Source organism: Amaranthus tricolor, chromosome 12 (assembly GCF_026212465.1).
Source record: "Amaranthus tricolor cultivar Red isolate AtriRed21 chromosome 12, ASM2621246v1, whole genome shotgun sequence".
Lineage (NCBI taxonomy): Eukaryota > Viridiplantae > Streptophyta > Magnoliopsida > Caryophyllales > Amaranthaceae > Amaranthus > Amaranthus tricolor.
In genome coordinates this window covers 19,626,424-19,645,107 of record NC_080058.1, presented here as the reverse complement: position 1 = coordinate 19,645,107, position 18,684 = coordinate 19,626,424, and the positions used below count along the sequence as shown (strand labels likewise).

The 18,684-nt window shown below is 33.2% G+C and overlaps 2 protein-coding genes and 1 pseudogene across 2 annotated transcripts; 1 reads left to right on the top strand and 2 right to left on the bottom strand.

Annotated features, from left to right (window-relative positions):
* Positions 1-217: 217 nt before the first annotated feature.
* On the bottom strand, positions 218-894 carry LOC130828672 (uncharacterized). Its single transcript, XM_057694635.1, has 2 exons — positions 669-894; positions 218-483 (listed from the first exon to the last, which is right to left on the bottom strand). The coding sequence occupies exons 1-2, from the start codon at positions 892-894 to the stop codon at positions 218-220; spliced, it is 492 nt and encodes a 163-aa protein (XP_057550618.1).
* Positions 895-912: 18 nt separating this feature from the next.
* Positions 913-6,907, bottom strand: LOC130828671 (uncharacterized). The gene is made up of 2 exons (XM_057694634.1): positions 6,791-6,907; positions 913-1,179 (listed from the first exon to the last, which is right to left on the bottom strand). Exons 1-2 carry the CDS (start codon positions 6,905-6,907, stop codon positions 913-915), a joined length of 384 nt encoding a protein of 127 aa, XP_057550617.1.
* A 9,850-nt stretch (positions 6,908-16,757) lies between these two features.
* LOC130828921 (probable small nuclear ribonucleoprotein G) lies at positions 16,758-17,519 on the top strand (annotated as a pseudogene).
* The last annotated feature ends 1,165 nt before the right edge of the window (positions 17,520-18,684 follow it).

Here is an 18,684-nt window from a genome sequence, read left to right as displayed (position 1 = left end):
ACCGATTGAAGACTTTTTTTCTACAGAGTGTTATCGGACTCAGAGAAACGCCACCACCATTTGAAAAGTAGGATTAGATTTTTGTGCATAATGTTTCCAACCCCAAGACCTCCCATCTCTCTCGGAAGCTCTATATCTGACCAAATGACCATCGGACAACTCCTATTTTCACCGTTTGTCCCACCTCAGAAAAACCTTCTCTGTAGTTTCACTATTTTCATTGCAATTGTTTTCGGCATTTGAACATACTCATGTAATACACAGGATGGCTGTTGAGCACACTCTTGATGAGGGTTAGTCTCCCAGCTCTAGATAATAGTTTTGCTTTCCATGATGCTAGTCTGTTTTCTATTTTTTTAACCACTGGTTTCCATGCAGAGCATCTATTCATATAATCACCAACGGGGAAGCCAAGATAATTAAACGGGGGGCTTGAGTAGAGGCAACCAACACTTCCAGCAATATCCCTAGCCCAAGCATGACCTTATAAATTCCAAGTTATAATGGGGGACTTGCTGTAATTAAGACTAGACTTAAACCAGACATCATAGCAAAGACATCTAAAATCCTAAAGTAATTTGTAATGCATGTGGAATTTTTTGGAGCAAAGATAAGTGTATCATCAGCAAATTGAAGGTGTTTCAGGCTTACCTTTGCTTTTCAAATACTAACCGCCTCAATCAAGTTCAAGTCATGTGCTTTTTTCAGAATGCAAACTAGCCCTTCGCTGACCAGGATGAAGAGATATGGTGATAGGGGGTCCCCTTGTCTCAGCCCCTTTTCCATCTTGAACGGTTGTAGAGGTGAGCCGTTTAGAAGGATGGACATCGAGGCAGTGCTAACACAGTTCATAATGCATCTAATCCATTTCCGCCCAAAGCCTAACTTTTCCATGACAAGTTTTAAAAAAGACTAGTTCACAGAATCATAGGCCTTTTGAAAATCGAGTTTGATCAAGGTTCCAGGAATTTTCTTTTTTCTCAACCATCGTAAGGATTCATTTGCAATCAACACTCCATCCAGTATCTGTCTGTTCCTGACAAAGGCACTTTGTGATTCATCAATAAGAGGGGTTATAACCTCTTTGAGGCGGGAGGAGAGGATTTTGGCAATAATCTTGTAGATGGCACCTACCATACTGATTGGCATAATATCTTCAATGGAATTGGGGTTTTCTACCTTTGGTATCAATCTAACCCAATAGAACGTCAAAACGCGTTTTTTATATTTTTTGAACTAACTATTTGCTGCGGGCTTCTTAAAAAACCGCAGCAAATATGCATTATTTGTTGCGGTATTAAGAAGCCCGCAGCAAATAACTGCTTATTAAACGAAAAAAAATAAAATAATAAATAAGCATTATTTGCTGTGGTTTTGTTAGGCCCGTAGCAAATAAGTATTAAAAAAAAAATTTAATACTTATTTGCTGCGGGCCTAACAAAACCGCAACAAATAATGCTTATTTATTTATGTTTTATTTTTTTTTTCGTTTAATATGCACTTATTTGCTGCGAGCTTAACAAAACTGCAGCAAATAATGCTTATTTGCTGCGGGCATCAGGAAAACCGCAAAAATTGTAATATATATATTTTTTATTTTTATTTTTTTTGCTATTTAATGTTGTGTCTAAGGAAAACCGCAGAAAATGACACGCAGCAAATGAGGTTTTTTCCACTAGTAAATAGTTTATAATAATCTAAAATGGTAAATAAAACTTTATTTTTTAAATATGATAGTGATCGAATAACCTATGAGTATTTAGAGGCCTTTTGCAAAAGAAAAAAACACTTATTTTGACTTATCTCAATAAATCCTAAATTTAAATAATTAACATAATTAAAAAAAAAAATTACGCAATAAAATAGAAATTTTACATAACTTTAAGAATAAGTTCTAATATCAAAAAAAAAATGTATGATGACAGTTTTAACATAACAATACTTAGTAAAAAAATATATTCACAAAATAACACACAACTTTATAAACTAGTTTGAAGGCTAACATAAGCATATTAATAATAATTGTAACATAAACATTCTTAAAAAAAATAATATTCCTACATAACTTACAAATATATTAACACTAATTTATAGAATAAATAGTACTTAATATCACTAGCCTATAATTTTCACCCAACTTCCTAGACATATTCAAAGTTACTAGCTAACATACAAAAAATATTTTTAGCATAAATACACTTAATATAATCTAATAAAAATCTCTTTAAACTAACTTCCAACTTAACATACTCAACATATATCATACTTTGCATATTATAAAGAAAATACAATGTAAAATTCCACGTATAGAGTAGAGTAAGAAGTTAAACCATTATAACACCAGAGATTAGTACTAAGTACTAATTGAGAAAAATAAGAAGAAATAAGACCCTCTAAGATAGATAATATACTCCAAAGATAAGTACTCCATGCTCCTAAAAATGATAAAAATCTTCTAGTCTCCCAAAAATAATAAACCCAAACTCCAAAATGATGATCTTCTAATTACCCAACAATACTTCAAAATGATGATGATTTAGGCTAGTATAAAAGATTATTCTAAGCTCTATTTTAGTTACATCAACTAAAAAAAATTCAGGAATTTAGTGCTTTATCTTATGAAGTTAATTTAGGAGGAAAAAGAAAGAAAAATTATGTGGCATAAGAAGCTAGTAATGCATGGTTGGAAGGTGTATTTTTCTTCAATTTTCTAAGTAGAAGCCTCGGTTAAAAAGCTACTATATAAAGGAGATATTTATAGGATAAACCTTAAAAAATTTGGATAAAAAAAATAAAAAATCATGCTCCAAATGTAAGTTCATATCCATCCAACATGGTGATAAGGGGGAGGTTTGATTTTTTTTCAAACTTCACTTAATACTAGCTTAAATTATTATGGTAGGTTTTGACCAAATAGGTTTAGGTGATTAAAAATTAGTTTAGGTATTAATCTAGCTTAAAAATAGAATTAAAGTTATTACTGAAAACCTACTAGTTTAAAATAGTTTAAATAAAAGTATTTAAGTTGTTAAAATAATCGTTAACAAAATTAATTAAGAATATAAGAATTTTTTTTAAACAAAGTTTTAATAAGCCATTAATTATTAGGATCTTAGAGTCTATTACATTAATGTATTTTATTGTATTCAAATGGTTAGAGTTGAAAAAACGGACATATGTGCAAAATTATGTTCCATTGTTGGTTTTTAAGTCTTTTTGAGCGATTAAATTGCTTAAGCTAGTTGAAAAATGATTTTTTTTCACATGAAACATGACTCAAAACACAAAATAATATATATTATTGTTTTGAAATGATTGGAATCCAAAAACTAGGCTTATATATGAAATTAACTCTCAAGTTGCATTTTTAAGACTTTTAAGCTTTTATTCCACTAACTAGCTTAAACTAGGTGAAACTTGATTTGTTTCACATTAAATTTGGCACACCACACTAATTAGTGTATACTAATATTGTGAAATGGTCAGATTTAAAAAATAGACGTATGCTTGAAATTTCATTCAAAGGTTGCTTTTTAAGGCTAGCTTTTAAAGTTTTTATGCCATTAACTTGATTAGAATAGGTCAAACATGATTTGTTCTATATAAAACTTGGCACCCAATAGTAATTAGTATATTTGATTTTATTTCAATGGTTATAATTAAAAAGAATACATATGTGCAAAATTATGTTCCATTGTTTCCTTTTAAGGCATTTTGAGCGATTAGAGTTAAAACTTGATTTATTTGACATGACACTTGACATACATTACTAATCACTATATATTGTTCTTTTTAAATGATTAAAATTGAAAAAACAGACATATGTATGAAATTAAGTCTGAAGTCGCGTCTTTAAGGCTTTTTGAGCGTTTAACTTGGTTAAACTAGTTCAAACTTGAATCTTTTGATATGAAACTAGTTCAAACATGTTTTTTTTTTTTTACTTGAAACACGGAACACAACACTAATTAGTATATATTAATGATATGAAATGGTTAGATTTGAAAAATTAGGCATATGTATGAAATTAGTTTTAATATAACTAATTTATATGTTTCACATGAAACTTGCTTAAATTAGGTCAAAATTTATTTGTTTCACATGAAACTTGACACACTAAACTAATTAGGTCAAAATTTATGCCACTAACATGCTTAAAATTGGTCAAACTTGATTTATTTGTCATGAAACTTGGTGAACGACACTGTAGAAATGCTAATAGATGATCGAATACAACAAGAGATTTTTGCCTCTAATTTTTGCGGAATTATAATAAAATAAAACTTAAACTTAAAATGAAAAAGATAAAAGAAGACAAAGATTTTACGTGGAAACCTTCTTGGCCTAATAAGAAGGAAAAACCACGACCCCCCGGAATTTCAAAATTCTCACTATGTTTTAGGCAATCAATTACAATCATATAAAACAATTTGCTTCACTTGAAGCTTCTCTACTCTAGGCCTACTTCTCTTTCTCTTCTCTTTCTCCTTCTCTTTCTCTTCTCATGCTTCTATTAAAGCTTCTCTATTCCCCTAGACTTCCCTTAAGTCTAGTTACAACAAAACACACAAATACCCTTACAAGGCCAAATTCTCAAGAGGATAAAAATTAAATAATTGCTTTAAGAAAAATATAATAAATTAATTGGCATGAGATAGCTGAAAATATTTTTCTTAATTGATCTCCCTTAATGGAAACTCTTGGATAGATACACGGTTTGAGCAAAGTTCCTCCTATTTATAGTGGGAACAGTCAGCAGTTACCTTAGACACACCTACCACTCCCTACACGTTCTCAAAAGAAAAGGATAGTGGAATTGCCAAAAAAATAAACGTCTGGTTGTTATTTGCTCAAAGAGAAAAATGGTTCCTTATGCTAAAAATAGCATAGGAGTTAAAACAAAAGATCCTAAATAATAGGAGATCTCATCTAAAGAAAGAATAAGTCTTAGGCTATTTTTAGATAACCTAAAAATAGTTTTGCCAAACAATTTATTAATTAATTAAGCAATTAATTTAATTCTTAACCGTTACATCATCTTAAAAACAGAAAATAATTAATTCGCAATTTTTCAGCCGATGTTTTTCTCCAGACCTGCGACGTGGGAACAGTGTACTGTCTCCATCTACAACTTCAGTCGAATTGTCAACTTTGGAAACAGTAGACTGTCTGTCTACCTTTAACGTTCTAAGCACTTATCTAACTTCTTAGATATTCTAAGACACGTACAACTACCACGAACCAAGTCATAGGCTTCATCAACGATTTCAACAAAATCGGATATTCACCTACAAAACAATCTCTAAAACATGTTTGTTTATTTAAAAGTGAAGTCATCATCAAAACCTAAGAGGCCAAAAAATTCCCCCTTTTTGATGAAGAAAAACTTATAAACAAACTTAAGAAAAATAGAGTAAAACAAAATTTTTAGAGCATACTAGAGATTAAAGCAACTCTAAATAACTTAGCAAATCAACTCGTTACAATATAATTTACCAAGCATGCATAAAACAATTTACTCTATATTAGAAACATAATATCAAATATGTTTTCAAATAATTTTCCAAAAAAAATAGTTAAATTAACAGAAATCTAAATTAATACACAAATCCATAAGTATTATAAAAAGTAACAGCTTTGAAGAAAACAAATTCTTAACAGCTTTGAAGAAAACAAATTCAGAACAACACTTAATCAAAGTATTCATAAACTTAACAAAGTATTCATAAACTTGACAACACAGATGATTTTAGCTTTGACAACACAGATGATTTTAAGCATGTTTCATAATCACCATTATCACAGATATGCATATTAACTTCCATTATTGTAGCAATGTAAATCAATCAAGATATCAAGATATGGAGACTATGTATTCACAGCTTCTCTTAAGTTTGTGCATATCTTCCCCCTTTTGTCATCAATCAAAAAGAATTGGGAGTATCAAACCACAGCACAAACCATATAGATTTGTCATAGAGGAAAACAAGAAACAGTAAACAAAAGCATGCACCATAAATAGCATTCCAAATATGCATATAGTTAATCATCACAGACCAGAAATAAAAACAAGAAAGAAAATGTAGCAGTTGTTCAACAAAACAAATACAATTTTGTACCCCATATGGTACAAAACCAAAAGTGAAATTGTTTGAGAAATGTTAGAGCCAACAAATCAGTAAAAACATGGGAAGAGGAATCAGGGAGCAGTCTCTTCTTCATCTATGTATTCGGTCTGCACTTCAACAGTATCCAACTTTGCACCAAGACGGTTCTCCATCAGGGTAAGTTGATCAACGATTGAAGCAAGTGAGACTCGAATTTCATCTTGAAAAGTAGTAAATTGAGACTGTAGGTCAAGGAGCTTGGAGAGAATGAAGTTTGAAGAAGCTGTAGGAACAGAATCAGGGTTAGCACAACCAGTACCTGGTGAAGACTGAGATGGTGGTGGTGTAAAGTGAATAGGTGATTGAGGTGGTGATGGATTTTGATGTGGTGGTGGAGTGGTTGGCTTGGGAGAAGGAGGTTTAACAAAGGTAGACTCTGATATGGTGTCAGATGTGGTTTCATCAACCATAGTAGCCTTGCGTTTCGAAGCTAACCTCCTACTCTTCCTCTAAATTGACTTAGCCTTTTTTCTCATTGCTATCACAATCTCTTCATCACTTGAATAATTACAGAGATTGTGATGAGCATCTTCTCCTAAGACTCCCTCCTGTTCTGCTTCCCCCTTACTAGCTTCTCCATCATGTTCCCCTTTTTCTTCTGTTTCAATATTGTTAGTGGGAACAAGTCCTTGCTCCTTCTTCTCTTTTAACTCCTTCCTTGACTTCTCCTTTTCCTCTTTTTCCTCCTCAACCCCTTCCTTTTCTGATTCGATTTCAACAACCTCCTCTAAATCATGCATTATCATCCCCTCATCATTTAGTTTTAGGTGCAAATTTTGTAAACATTTAGCACCTATTTTCATGTTAGGACCCATTGGGAACTCCAAACCTTCCAAAGATACATCAAATTTTCTAAAAATCCAAGTCAATAGTCCTCCATAACCAACAAAATTTTTCTTCTCAATACAATCAGACAAATGAGATATCATCAAAGATGGAAAATTTATCTTTATGTGATTAGCCATTTAGTAAATCAAAGTAGCATCACGTAAACTTACTTCACTCCTTTTGGAGTTTCTTGGCAAAATAAATCTACGTGCAATATTGTACAGTAATTTATGTAGAGGATTCAAAATGTTATGGCTTATTTCCCTTTTCTTTGCTCAATCCCTAAAAATTTTAAAACCGTTTTTTCATTTATCCCAGAAAATACTATTTTTGAACCAACGTAGTAAGTATCAAACCCAACATTAGGAACATTAAACCATTCCCCCATCAATGCACTATTAAATTCTATTTTGATGTTCTTAACAGTACTGGAACACATCCCACAATCATTTGAGAAATTTGAAATAAATTCTAGCATAAGATTTGGAAAAATGGAATTGCAACTAAAATTTGACATCAAAACCTCCCATTCTTGATGTTGCAAAATGTCATGAAGTTGAGGAAAATGGGTAGAGTCATACCAGTATTTGTCTAGTCCGAAACAAACAGACATTTCCTTTGAGATTTCTTCAGCACTATTGGGGTCACTATGCTTCGAACGTTTGACTACTTTGGAGGATGAACCACCTTTTGGTGATGAGATCTTGCGTTTGGTACCGGTAGGCTCAGTAGAATGTTTGGGTGATTCTTTTGTAGTTTCTGTGGTTGTGGGTGGTGCAGCATCCAGTAATGGTGGAGGATGAACCACACTGAGAGGTTGTGGTTGTGAATTTTTACCGCATTTTGGGGTTTTCTTGCTGGATTTTGAGGATCTTGGGGTTTTCATTTTGATTTTGAAAAGTTTTGAGAGGAAAGGTAGATGACGGTTGCTTGAGGAAGATGAGAAAGCGTGAGCAGTGTGATGTAAGAGAAGGGTTTAATAAGGGGTTGAAATGACGGTTATCTTAAATCCCATCTCATCAATGCCATCATCATTACTTGTTATTTGGAAGGATTATTTGAAGAAATGAAAACCGTTTCCCATAATTTTTTTTCATTGATTTATGTTGACTATATATTAAAAAAATGAAGAACAAAATTATGAAATATTAAATTAGAAAAAGAATGAATTATGATATTATAAAATATTATATGAAGAGAATAACGAACATATTGCTTTGGTTTGATGAAATTAAAACATGCAATCAAGAAAACGTTCATAGTACGTACTTTATTAACTGTATACCTGATATCTTCAATAATTGATTTTCAATCAAGATTTTGTGGTTGATTTCACCTTTTCAATTTCATGATGCTTCATGGAGAATTCTTGCTTTCAACTTTAGTGGAGCTTGATCATACCAAGTTCCAATCTCATCTTTTCATATTGTTCCCTCGGAAGCGGTTTGGTCAAGATATTTGCGACTTGTTCATTAGTATTAACATGCTTTACAACAATATTTTACTCGTGAATGATGCACTGGATCTTTAGATATACATATGGCACTGGTATTATCACAATAAATAGGAACACATTCAAATTTAATACCAAAATCTCTTAGCTGCTGTTTTATCAAAAGCATTTGGGAACAGCAAGCTGCTGCTGCTACGTATTCAACTTCGACTGTGGATAATTGAACAGTGTTTTGTTTCTTGGAATTCCATGAAACTAAACATGAGCCAAGAAATTGTACCATACCTGATGTACTTTTTCTATTAACTAGATCACCTGCATAATCTGCATCACTAAAACCTTTCAAATCATAGACATCACTTTTAGGATATTATAAGGACAAGTCATCTGTTCCCTTTAAGTATCTCAAAATTCTTTTTACTGCTGTAAAATGTGATTCTTTAGGGTTAGATTGAAATCTAGCACACAAGCCAACACTAAAAGAAATATCAGGTCTACTAGCTGTTAGATTTAATAAGGAACCAATCATGCCTCGATACATTGTTTGATCTACATTAATCCCATTTAGGTCTTCATCTAATCTAACATTTGTAGCCATGGGTGTGTGGTTTGTCTTAGCGTTGTCTATTCCATACTTCTTAAGAAGTTCTTTTATGTATTTTTTTTGATGGATAAAAATACCATTTTCAGTTTGTTTAATTTGTAAACCGAGGAAGAAATTTAGTTCTCCCATCATGCTCATTTCAAATTCTGTGCCCATAAGATTGGCGAATTCTTTACATAACAAGTCATTAGTAGCACCAAAAATAATATCATCAACATAAATTTGAACAACCAAAATATCATAACCTTTATTCTTATAATTATTTTGTCAATTTTTCCTCTAATAAAGTTATTTTTAATCAAAAACTTTGACAGTCTTTCATACCATTGCCTAGGAGCTTGCTTCAAGCCATATAAAGCTTTATTAAGCTTGTAGACATGATTAGGACAAGAGGTATTTTCAAAACCTGGGGGTTGTTCAACAAAAACTTCTTCATCAAGAAAGCCATTTAAAAAAGCACATTTCACATCCATTTGATATAATTTAAAGTTCATAAATGCAGCAAAAGAGATTAAAATTCTAATAGCCTCTAACCTCGCTACCGGAGCAAAAGTCTTGGTATAATCAATACCTTCTTGTTGGTTGTACCCTTTGACCACGAGCCTTGCTTTGTTTCTTACAATTATTCCGTGCTCATCTAATTTATTCCGAAATACCCATTTTAAACCAATTACCTTTTTGTGTTTTGGTTTGGGTTCCAAGTACCATACTTTGTTTCTTTCGAATTCATTCAACTCATCTTGCATGGCAACTATCCATTCGGAATCTTTTAGAGCTTCCTCGTGGTTTTTAGGTTCAAGTGATGATAGGAACGCAAAGTGTGCACAAAAGTTTCTGATTTGGGATCTGGTTTGCGTTCCCTTATTCATATCACTAATAATCAAATCAAGAGGGTGATAACTTTGATATTTCCAAGGCTTAGGCACAAACTCTCTTGTGGGAACAGAAGCATGTTCTGTTTCATCTGCTTGATTATTGTTCTGTTCAGCTTCTGGATCTGCATGCTCATCTGTGGGAACAGCTGGATTGGAGACAGTCTGCTGTTCCTGAAATACTGTCTGTTCCAGATTATCATTGTTCCTTTCAGCCTCTTCTGGGATCAGTTGTTCGCCTGCTGTTCCTTCATCTAGCTTTTTCGTTTCTTCATCATCGTCTTCTAGATGAGCAAGACCTATTTTCACATGGTTGTTTTCCTGTCCACTTGTTGAGAAGTTAGTTTCATAAAAAATGACATGAACTGACTCTTCTACACTCATTGTTCTTTTATTATATACCCTGTAAGCTTTACTATGTGATGAGTAGCCAAGAAATACTGCTTCATCGCTTCTTTCATCAAACTTACCTATAATTCGTTTTCCATTAACATGTACAAAACATTTGCATCCAAATATAAGAAAATAGGAGATGTTTGGTTTAACACCTTTGAGTAATTCATAGGGTGTTTTTGAAGAGATTGGTCTTATTAACACACGATTCATAATATAACAAGTAGTATTAACGGCCTTAGCCCAAAAATTTCTAGGTAAACCGCTAGCAATCAACATGGTTCTGGCCATTTCTTCTAAAGTTCTATTTTTCCTTTCTGCCACACCATTTTGTTGTGGTGTTCTAGGTGTGGAAAAATTGTGATTAATTCCATGTTCATTGCAATACATAGTAAAATTTGAATTTTCAAATTCTTTTCCATGATCAGACCTTATGTGGATTATTTGATTATTGGTAGATTTTTGTATTTTGTTTGCGAAGGAAACAAACTCATCAAAAGCTTCATCTTTGCTTACTAAAAACAAGGTCCAAGTGAATCTACTATAATCATCAATAATGACAAGTACATATTTTTTGCCGCTACGACTCTGTATTCTCATTGGTCCACATAGATCCATATGAATTAATTCTAGTGTTCTAGCGGTAGTCACCATATTCTTTGATTTAAAAGATGACCTCACTTGTTTTCCTTTGGCACAAGGATCGCAAATTTCTTACTTAAGCAATTTTATAGCTGGTAGTCCTCTAACTAGGTCTTTTGATTTTAAAGTATTAATCAATGTTAAACTAGCATGACCTAGACGCTTATGCCAAAGTAGTGGGTCTTCTTCTATGACACTTAAACATGTTAGACTGGTTTTGGGAAAAGTGTCCAGGTCCACTGCATAAATGTTCCCTTTCCTGATTCCCTTGAGCACAGTATCTCCTGTGTCGTTCCTAGAAATTATGCATCGCTCAGAAGTAAACTTAACAGAGTTACCTTTATCACAAAATTGAGAAATACTTAACAGATTGTGTTTTAAATTCTCGACTAAAAATACATTGTCAATGGCATGGGAACATGACCTTCCAACCTTTCCTTTGGCGATTATCTCACCCTTCATATTGTCACCGAAGGTTACTGTTCCCCCATCATAGGCTTCAAGTGAGAGAAATCTAGATTTGTCACCCGTCATGTGCTTGAAACACCCACTGTCGAGATACCATGAGTTGTTCCCCCTCACTTGAACCTGCAAAGCAAATTAATGGTTAGGTTCAGGAACCCAGTCATCCTTGGGTTCCCTGTCGATAATACTTGAATCACATTTTTTAATCCATATGCGTTCGACATAATTTTTATTTGCTTTGGTATGCTGTTCCCTTTTTACACATTGATTTTTCAGGTGTCCAGTTTTGCCACAAAAGGAACAGACTTTACTATTGGGGAGATCTACATATAATTTTTTCTTCCTATTATTCTTAACATAACCTAGGCCTTCTTTACTCTTTGTCTTAGCATTCAGAATCCATTTGGGAACTTCATTGATTTTCCCTTCTCCTTTTAAGTTCAATTTATTTTTCAGATATTCATTTTCTTTTTCACAGGATTCTAATTTTAATTTTAACTTATGAAATTCAGTGCTAAACATGTGAGTGGATATATCATTTACGTCCCTTCTTAATCCTAGCAATTTATATTGATTTATTTCAACATTAAGAATAATAAATTCCTGCTTCATTTTTTCAATTGTTTCTTTCAAAATAACATTCTAATCCAGCAGGTTAAAAAATCTGCTTTGCACATCGATCCTAAATGAATTTAAATAGGAAACATGATCTTTACTTGAGTTGAGGTCTTTCTTAATTTGGAGACACTTAGTGTTCTGTTTATGTAATTTCTCTTGTGTCTCCAAGAGCAACTTAATTAATTTGTTCTTACTGAATTTAACCAGGTATTTAGGAAATGGGCTAGAAGACATTACCTCTTTTTCCTTGGACTCTTCATCCTTGCTGTGATGAGATGCCATGAGGCACATATTTGCAGTTTCTTCTTCCACTGGAGCTTCTGTTTCAGCCTCGCTTTCAGTATCACCCCAAGCTGCAATCATTGCCTTTCGAAAGTCTGTTTTGAAGTTTCCTTTCTTAGGTTGTCTTCCAGCTTCTCTTGCCTTTCCCTTGCCCTTGTCATTCTTCCATTGAGGGCAATCCTTGATGAAGTGGTCAGTGTTTCCACATTTGTGGCATTCAAAATTTGCCTTCGTGTTAGCAGTTTCTCTTTCTTTGTTATGTCTTTGATTACCATATCTGCTATTTCTGAAGAATATTTTGAATTTTCTTGCTAACATAACAGTCTCCTCCTCATCAGATTCTGATTCTTCACGATCATTTGCCGCTAGAGCCAAGCCTTTAATTCGGGTACTGTCAGCTGTTCCCAAATGCAACTCGTGAGTCATGAGGGAACCAACCAGCTCTTCCAAATTGAACTTGGTGAAATCTTTTGATTCCTGGATGGCTATGACCTTAGCTCTCCAGCGTTCGTCTTGAGGGAGACTTCTAAGTACTTTCCTGACTTGTTCATCAACGGGAATGATCTTACCAAGAGAGACTAATTCGTTCGTGATATTTGTGAACCTGGTGAACATCTCTTGAATGTTCTCCCTAGGTTCCATGACGAACCTTTCATATCTGGAGATTAGTAGATCAATTTTGGAGCGCTTCACTTCACTGGTGCCTTCATGGGTAACTTCCAGCAGGTCTCAAATCTGCTTTGCCGTTTTACAACCCATGATGCGATTATGTTCATTTGGCCCGAGACCACAGTGAAGTAGCTTGATAGCAAGAGCGTTCATCTCCATCTTATGAAAGTCTTCCTTTTCATATTCAGTGATCGGTTTTGGAATTGATTCATTATTGGAGTTGATGGTCGTCACCTCAAAATCTCCTATTTCAATTACTCTGCATACTTGGTAATTTTCGGCTTTTATGAAAATTTTCATCCTATTTTTCCAGTAGGTATAGAATTTCCCATCGAACATGGGTGACCTTTGCGTAGAGTACCCTTCTTCCATGCGTTCATTCATCTTCAACATCTTGCCAGGGAACAGGATACTGCTCTTAGGGTTTCCTGATTAAATGAGGAATACTGCTCTAATACCAATTGTGGAAATGCTAATAGATGATCGATTGCAACAAGAGGGGGGGTGAATTGTTGTGTATTGAGTTTAAGATTTTTGCCTCTAATTTTTGCGGAATTATAATAAAATAAAACTTAAACTTAAAATGAAAAAGATAAAAGGAGACAAAGATTTTACGTGGAAACCTTCTTGGCCTAATAAGAAGGAAAAACCACGACCCCCCGGGATTTCAAAATTACCACTATGTTTTAGGCAATCAATTACAATCACATAAAACAATTTGCTTCACTTGAAGCTTCTCTACTCTAGGCCTACTTCTCTTTCTCTTCTCTTTCTCCTTCTCTTTCTCTTCTCACGCTTCTATTGAAGCTTCTCTATTCCCCTAGACTTCCCTTAAGTCTAGTTATATCAAAACACATAAATACCCTTACAAGGCCAAATTCTCATGAGGATTAAAATTAAATAATTGCTTTAAGAAAAATATAATAAATTAATTGGCATTAGATAGCTGAAAATATTTTTCTTAATTGATCTCCCTTAATGGACACTCTTGGATAGATACACGGTTTGAGCAAAGTTCCTCCTATTTATAGTGGGAACAGCCAGCAGTTACCTTAGACACACCTATCACTCCCTACACGTTCTCAAAAGAAAAGGATAGTGGAATTGCCAAAAAAATAAACGTCTGGCTGTTATTTGCTCAAAGAGAAAAACGGTTCCTTATGCTAAAAGTAGCATAGGAGTTAAAACAAAAGATCCTAAATAATAGGAGATCTCATCTAAAGAAAGAATAAGTCTTAGGCTATTTTTAGATAACCTAAAAATAGTTTTGCCAACCAATTTATTAATTAATTAAGCAATTAATTTAATTCGTAACCGTTACATCAACTTAAAAACAGAAAATAATTAACTCGCAATTTTCCAGCAGATGTTTTTCTCCAGACCTGCGACGTGGGAACAGTGTACTGTCTCCATCTACAACTTCAGTCAGATTGTCAACTTTGGGAACAGTAGACTGTCTGTCTACCTTTAACGTTCTAAGCACTTATCTAACTTCTAGGATATTCTAAGACACGTACAACTTCCACGAACCAAGTTATAGACTTCATCAACGATTTCAACAAAATCGGATATTCACCTACAAAACAATCTCTAAAACATGTTTGTTTATTTAAAAGTGAAGTCATCATCAAAACCTAAGAGGCCAACAGACACTAGTTAGTATATTTTATTGTATTTCAATGGTTAAATTAAAAAAATAGGTTTATGTGCAAAATTATGTTCAATTGTTTCTTTTTAAGGCTTTTTGAGCAATTAACTTGCTGAAACTAGTTCAAGCTTGAATTGTTTGACACGAAACTTGGTACACAACACTAATTAGTAAATAATATTTTTTTAAATGGTAATAATAAAAAAATAGACAAATGTAAAAAATTAAGTCTCAAGTCGCGTTTTTAGACTTCTTAGCTTTTTATTCCACTAACAGTTTTAAACAAGGTGAAACATGATTTATTTGACATAAAGTTGGCAAACAACACTAATTAGTATATATTATTGTTTTTAAATGGTTAGTAATGAAAAATTACGCATATGTATAAAATTAAATCTCAAGATGCCTTTTTAAGGCTTTTTAAGCTTTTTTGCTACTAACTTGCTTAAACATAGTCAAACTTATTTTGTTTCACGTGAAACTTGTCACACAACCATAATTAGTGTGTATTATTATTTTGAAATGGTTAGACTTAAAAAAATAACACATGCTTCTATTGTTGAGTTTTAAAGGCTTTTTAAGGTCATATTCCACTTACATTGTTAAAATAAGTCAAACTTGATTAGTTTTGCATGAAACTTGGCACACAACACTAATTAGTACATTTTCTTGTATTTAAATTGTAATAAAGTAAAAAACAGACATATTGAAAAATACGTTTCGTTGTTGTTTTATAAGGATTTTTTGAGTAATTAAATTGCTTAAACTAGTTCAAACTTGATTTTTTTGACAAGAAATTTGGCACATAACATTAAATAGTATATATTATAATTTTGAAATGCTTAGAATTAGAAAAATTGGCATATGTATGAAATTATATCTCAAGTTGGATTTTGAAGGCTTTTTAAGCTTTTATGCCACTAACTTGCTTAAACAAGGTGAAGCTTGATTTGTTTGACATGAAACTTGACACACAACCTAAAAGTATCTATATTTCTCCCTCCATTTTTTTGTTTTTCTCATTTATTTTTTGCACAGTTTTCAATGTAAATTTTAAATTGTAATATGTCTAAATACATATAATAAAAAATTATAAAAAATACATAAAAAAAAGTTATATATTAAGACCAATCAAACGAGATCTTAAATGGATATATTTTATCTTCTAAATATGTATCAAAAACATTATTTAAATTTCTCTCTCCTTAAGGTGAAATATTCCAAATGGAAGAACATTAGAGAACGGAAGGAGTATTGTTTCAAAATGGTTAGAATACAAAAATTGTCATAAGTATGAAATTAAATCTGAAGTTGCATTTTTAAAGGCTTTTTAAACTTTTATGCCACTAACTTGCTTTAACTAGTTCAAACATAGTTTTTTTTCTACCTAAAACTTAGCACACAACAATAATTAGTATATACTCCCTCCTATTCAGCTTATATGTCCCATTTCCTTTTATGGTCAAGTCACCTTAATTGTCCCATTTCTATTTTTGGTATGGATTTTTGACTTTTATGCCCTTAGTAACTTTATCTTAATTTCAATTATACCCTCCATTACCCATACTAATTTTCCTCCCTTACATTAAAAACCCATAATACCACTCTCTTTCCTACCCTTAGAGTCCCACTTTTGACTCTCCTTAAAATCCGTAAAAAGTCAAATGGGACTCCTTAGGTGAATAGGAGGGAGTATTATTTTATGAAATGGTTAGATTCAAAAAATTAGACATATGTACAGAATTTAAGACTCAAGTTGTCTTTTTAAGGCTTTTTAGGTTTTTATGCCATTGACTTGCTTAAACTAGGTCAAAACTTTATTTATTTAACATGAAACTTGACACACTACACTCACTAGTGTTAATATTGTTTTGAAATGGTTAGAGTTGAAAAAATAGATATATATTTGAAATCACTTTTCAAGGTTGCTTTTTTAAGGCTTTATTATAAGCTTTTATGCCACTAAGTTGCTTAAAATGGGTCAAACTTGATTTATTTGTCATGAAACTCGGCACACAAGACTAATTAATATATTTTATTTTATTTAAGTTGATAGAATTGAAAAAACAGGCATATGTGCAAAATTATGTTCCATTCTTTCTTGTTAAGGCTTTTTGAGCGATTAAGTTGCCTAAACTATCATTTTATTTCAGCGGAGAAACTCGCCTTAAATTTTTTTCTCTTTCAGCTGCTGTTCGAGTGTTCAAGCATGAGTAGATCAGGCCAGCCTCCAGATCTGAAGAAATACATTGATAAGAAGCTTCAAATCAAACTGAATGCAAACTAAATGGCAGTTGATATGCTTCGAGGGTTTGACCAGTTTATGAATGTTGTGGTTGACAATACCGTGCGAATAAACGGAAATGAGAATAATGAGATAGGCATGGTGGTCATCCGAGGAAACAGTGTCGTGACTGTTAAGGCACTTGAGCCAGTGAGCTAGAACTTATAATCCTTGTTAGTAATGGTTTATGCTTTATTGTAGACATCAAGTTCGTAATCATATACCCTGGGGCATAATTCTGGATGCTCAGGGTATATAATTAAAACAAAATCGCACAAGTTAAATTGTTGTGGGATCTGTCTAAAAAAGAAAGATAATCTTTGGGTGAAGTGAGTGAATACTATTTACATTAAAAAGCAATCCTTATGGGATTATGAGCCTGGTAGAGATGTGAGTTGGCATTGGAAAACTCTGATGAAGCTTAGATCTGATTTCCCTCCTACATTCTAGATGCAACTCAATTTTGATAAGCCAAACTACACAGCTTAGCTGGGTAACAATCATTTATCTGATACTGCAGTCTCTTGGCAGTGGCATGTTATTGCTTGGAATCGTCATAATATCCGCATATACAATTAAATTTGTTGGCTTCTCCTGCACAGGAAGCTCAGAACTAAAATTAAGTTGGATGGTATGGGGGTTAAACTTAATCACCCCTTAAATTGTTTTAAGTTCTGGCGATATTGATGATCTTCAACACTTTTCCTTTACTTGCAGTTTCTCTCAGCAGGTCCTCAAAGGTGTGTTTGATAGGATGGGGTCAAGGTGCCCTATGGAGTTAGAGAAGAGTAGCACTTATATCAAAATTTTTAAAGGTGCCTTGATTTCTAGAGGAATTGTTCATGTTGCCTATGTTGCTGTGATTTATCATATCTGAAAGGAGGGGAATAATGGGATTTTTTGTTTCCCTGATTTGCCTGCTTCTGGTATTGTTAAGCAAAATGTTGCTGACATCAAAAGTAGGATTTCTTGGAAGATTATGCTATACCTTTCAATACAGTGAAAGGCTAAATCACTAATCAAAGAAGGCAAGCAGCAGCTCCAAATATGACTAGGCAAGCAGCAGCCTCAAAAACTGTTATAACAGAATGATGACGTGTAGCAAGTACAATCTGCAGGCTATAACAAACTATGGAATATTCTAGAGGAGGGAATGAGTCTGTATTCTGTAAGGGAGGGCAAATCTAAGCTATATATATGAATGTAATAAATGATGATAGTATGAGTGATATATTGTAAGTTTACCTTTGAGGTAAGGAGTCTCCTATTCTCTTGAAAAATAGCTCATTGTAATCATCCTTTTAGCCTTGTCCATTAATACAACTCTTTCTTGCACTTTTCTTTCTATTCTATTTCTTCAACCTGCACAGGTCACAGCAAATTCGGTATCAGAGTAGCTGCGATCATGGTGAATCCACCCCACACTACCAATGCCCAGAGGCTGGAACACCTGGAGATTGAAGTCACCAACATCCCTTTCCAAATTAATTCTGAATTGGATAAAATTCGTTCAGAAATAATCCAAAATTCAAAAAGAAAAAAAATGAAACCATAACCAACTAACTTCCATGAATCAAACCTTGCAATTCCTTACTGAAAAACTCGCTAGAGGAATGAGCCAACAAACTGACTGACCGACTGAACCAAAACCCTACCCTATCCTTAGCAACCTTACACCCCGAAACGACCCTCACCCACAGATTGAAACAAGTTCCTCACCAGATTTGAACCCTGACGTCCTCAACACATTACAAACCCT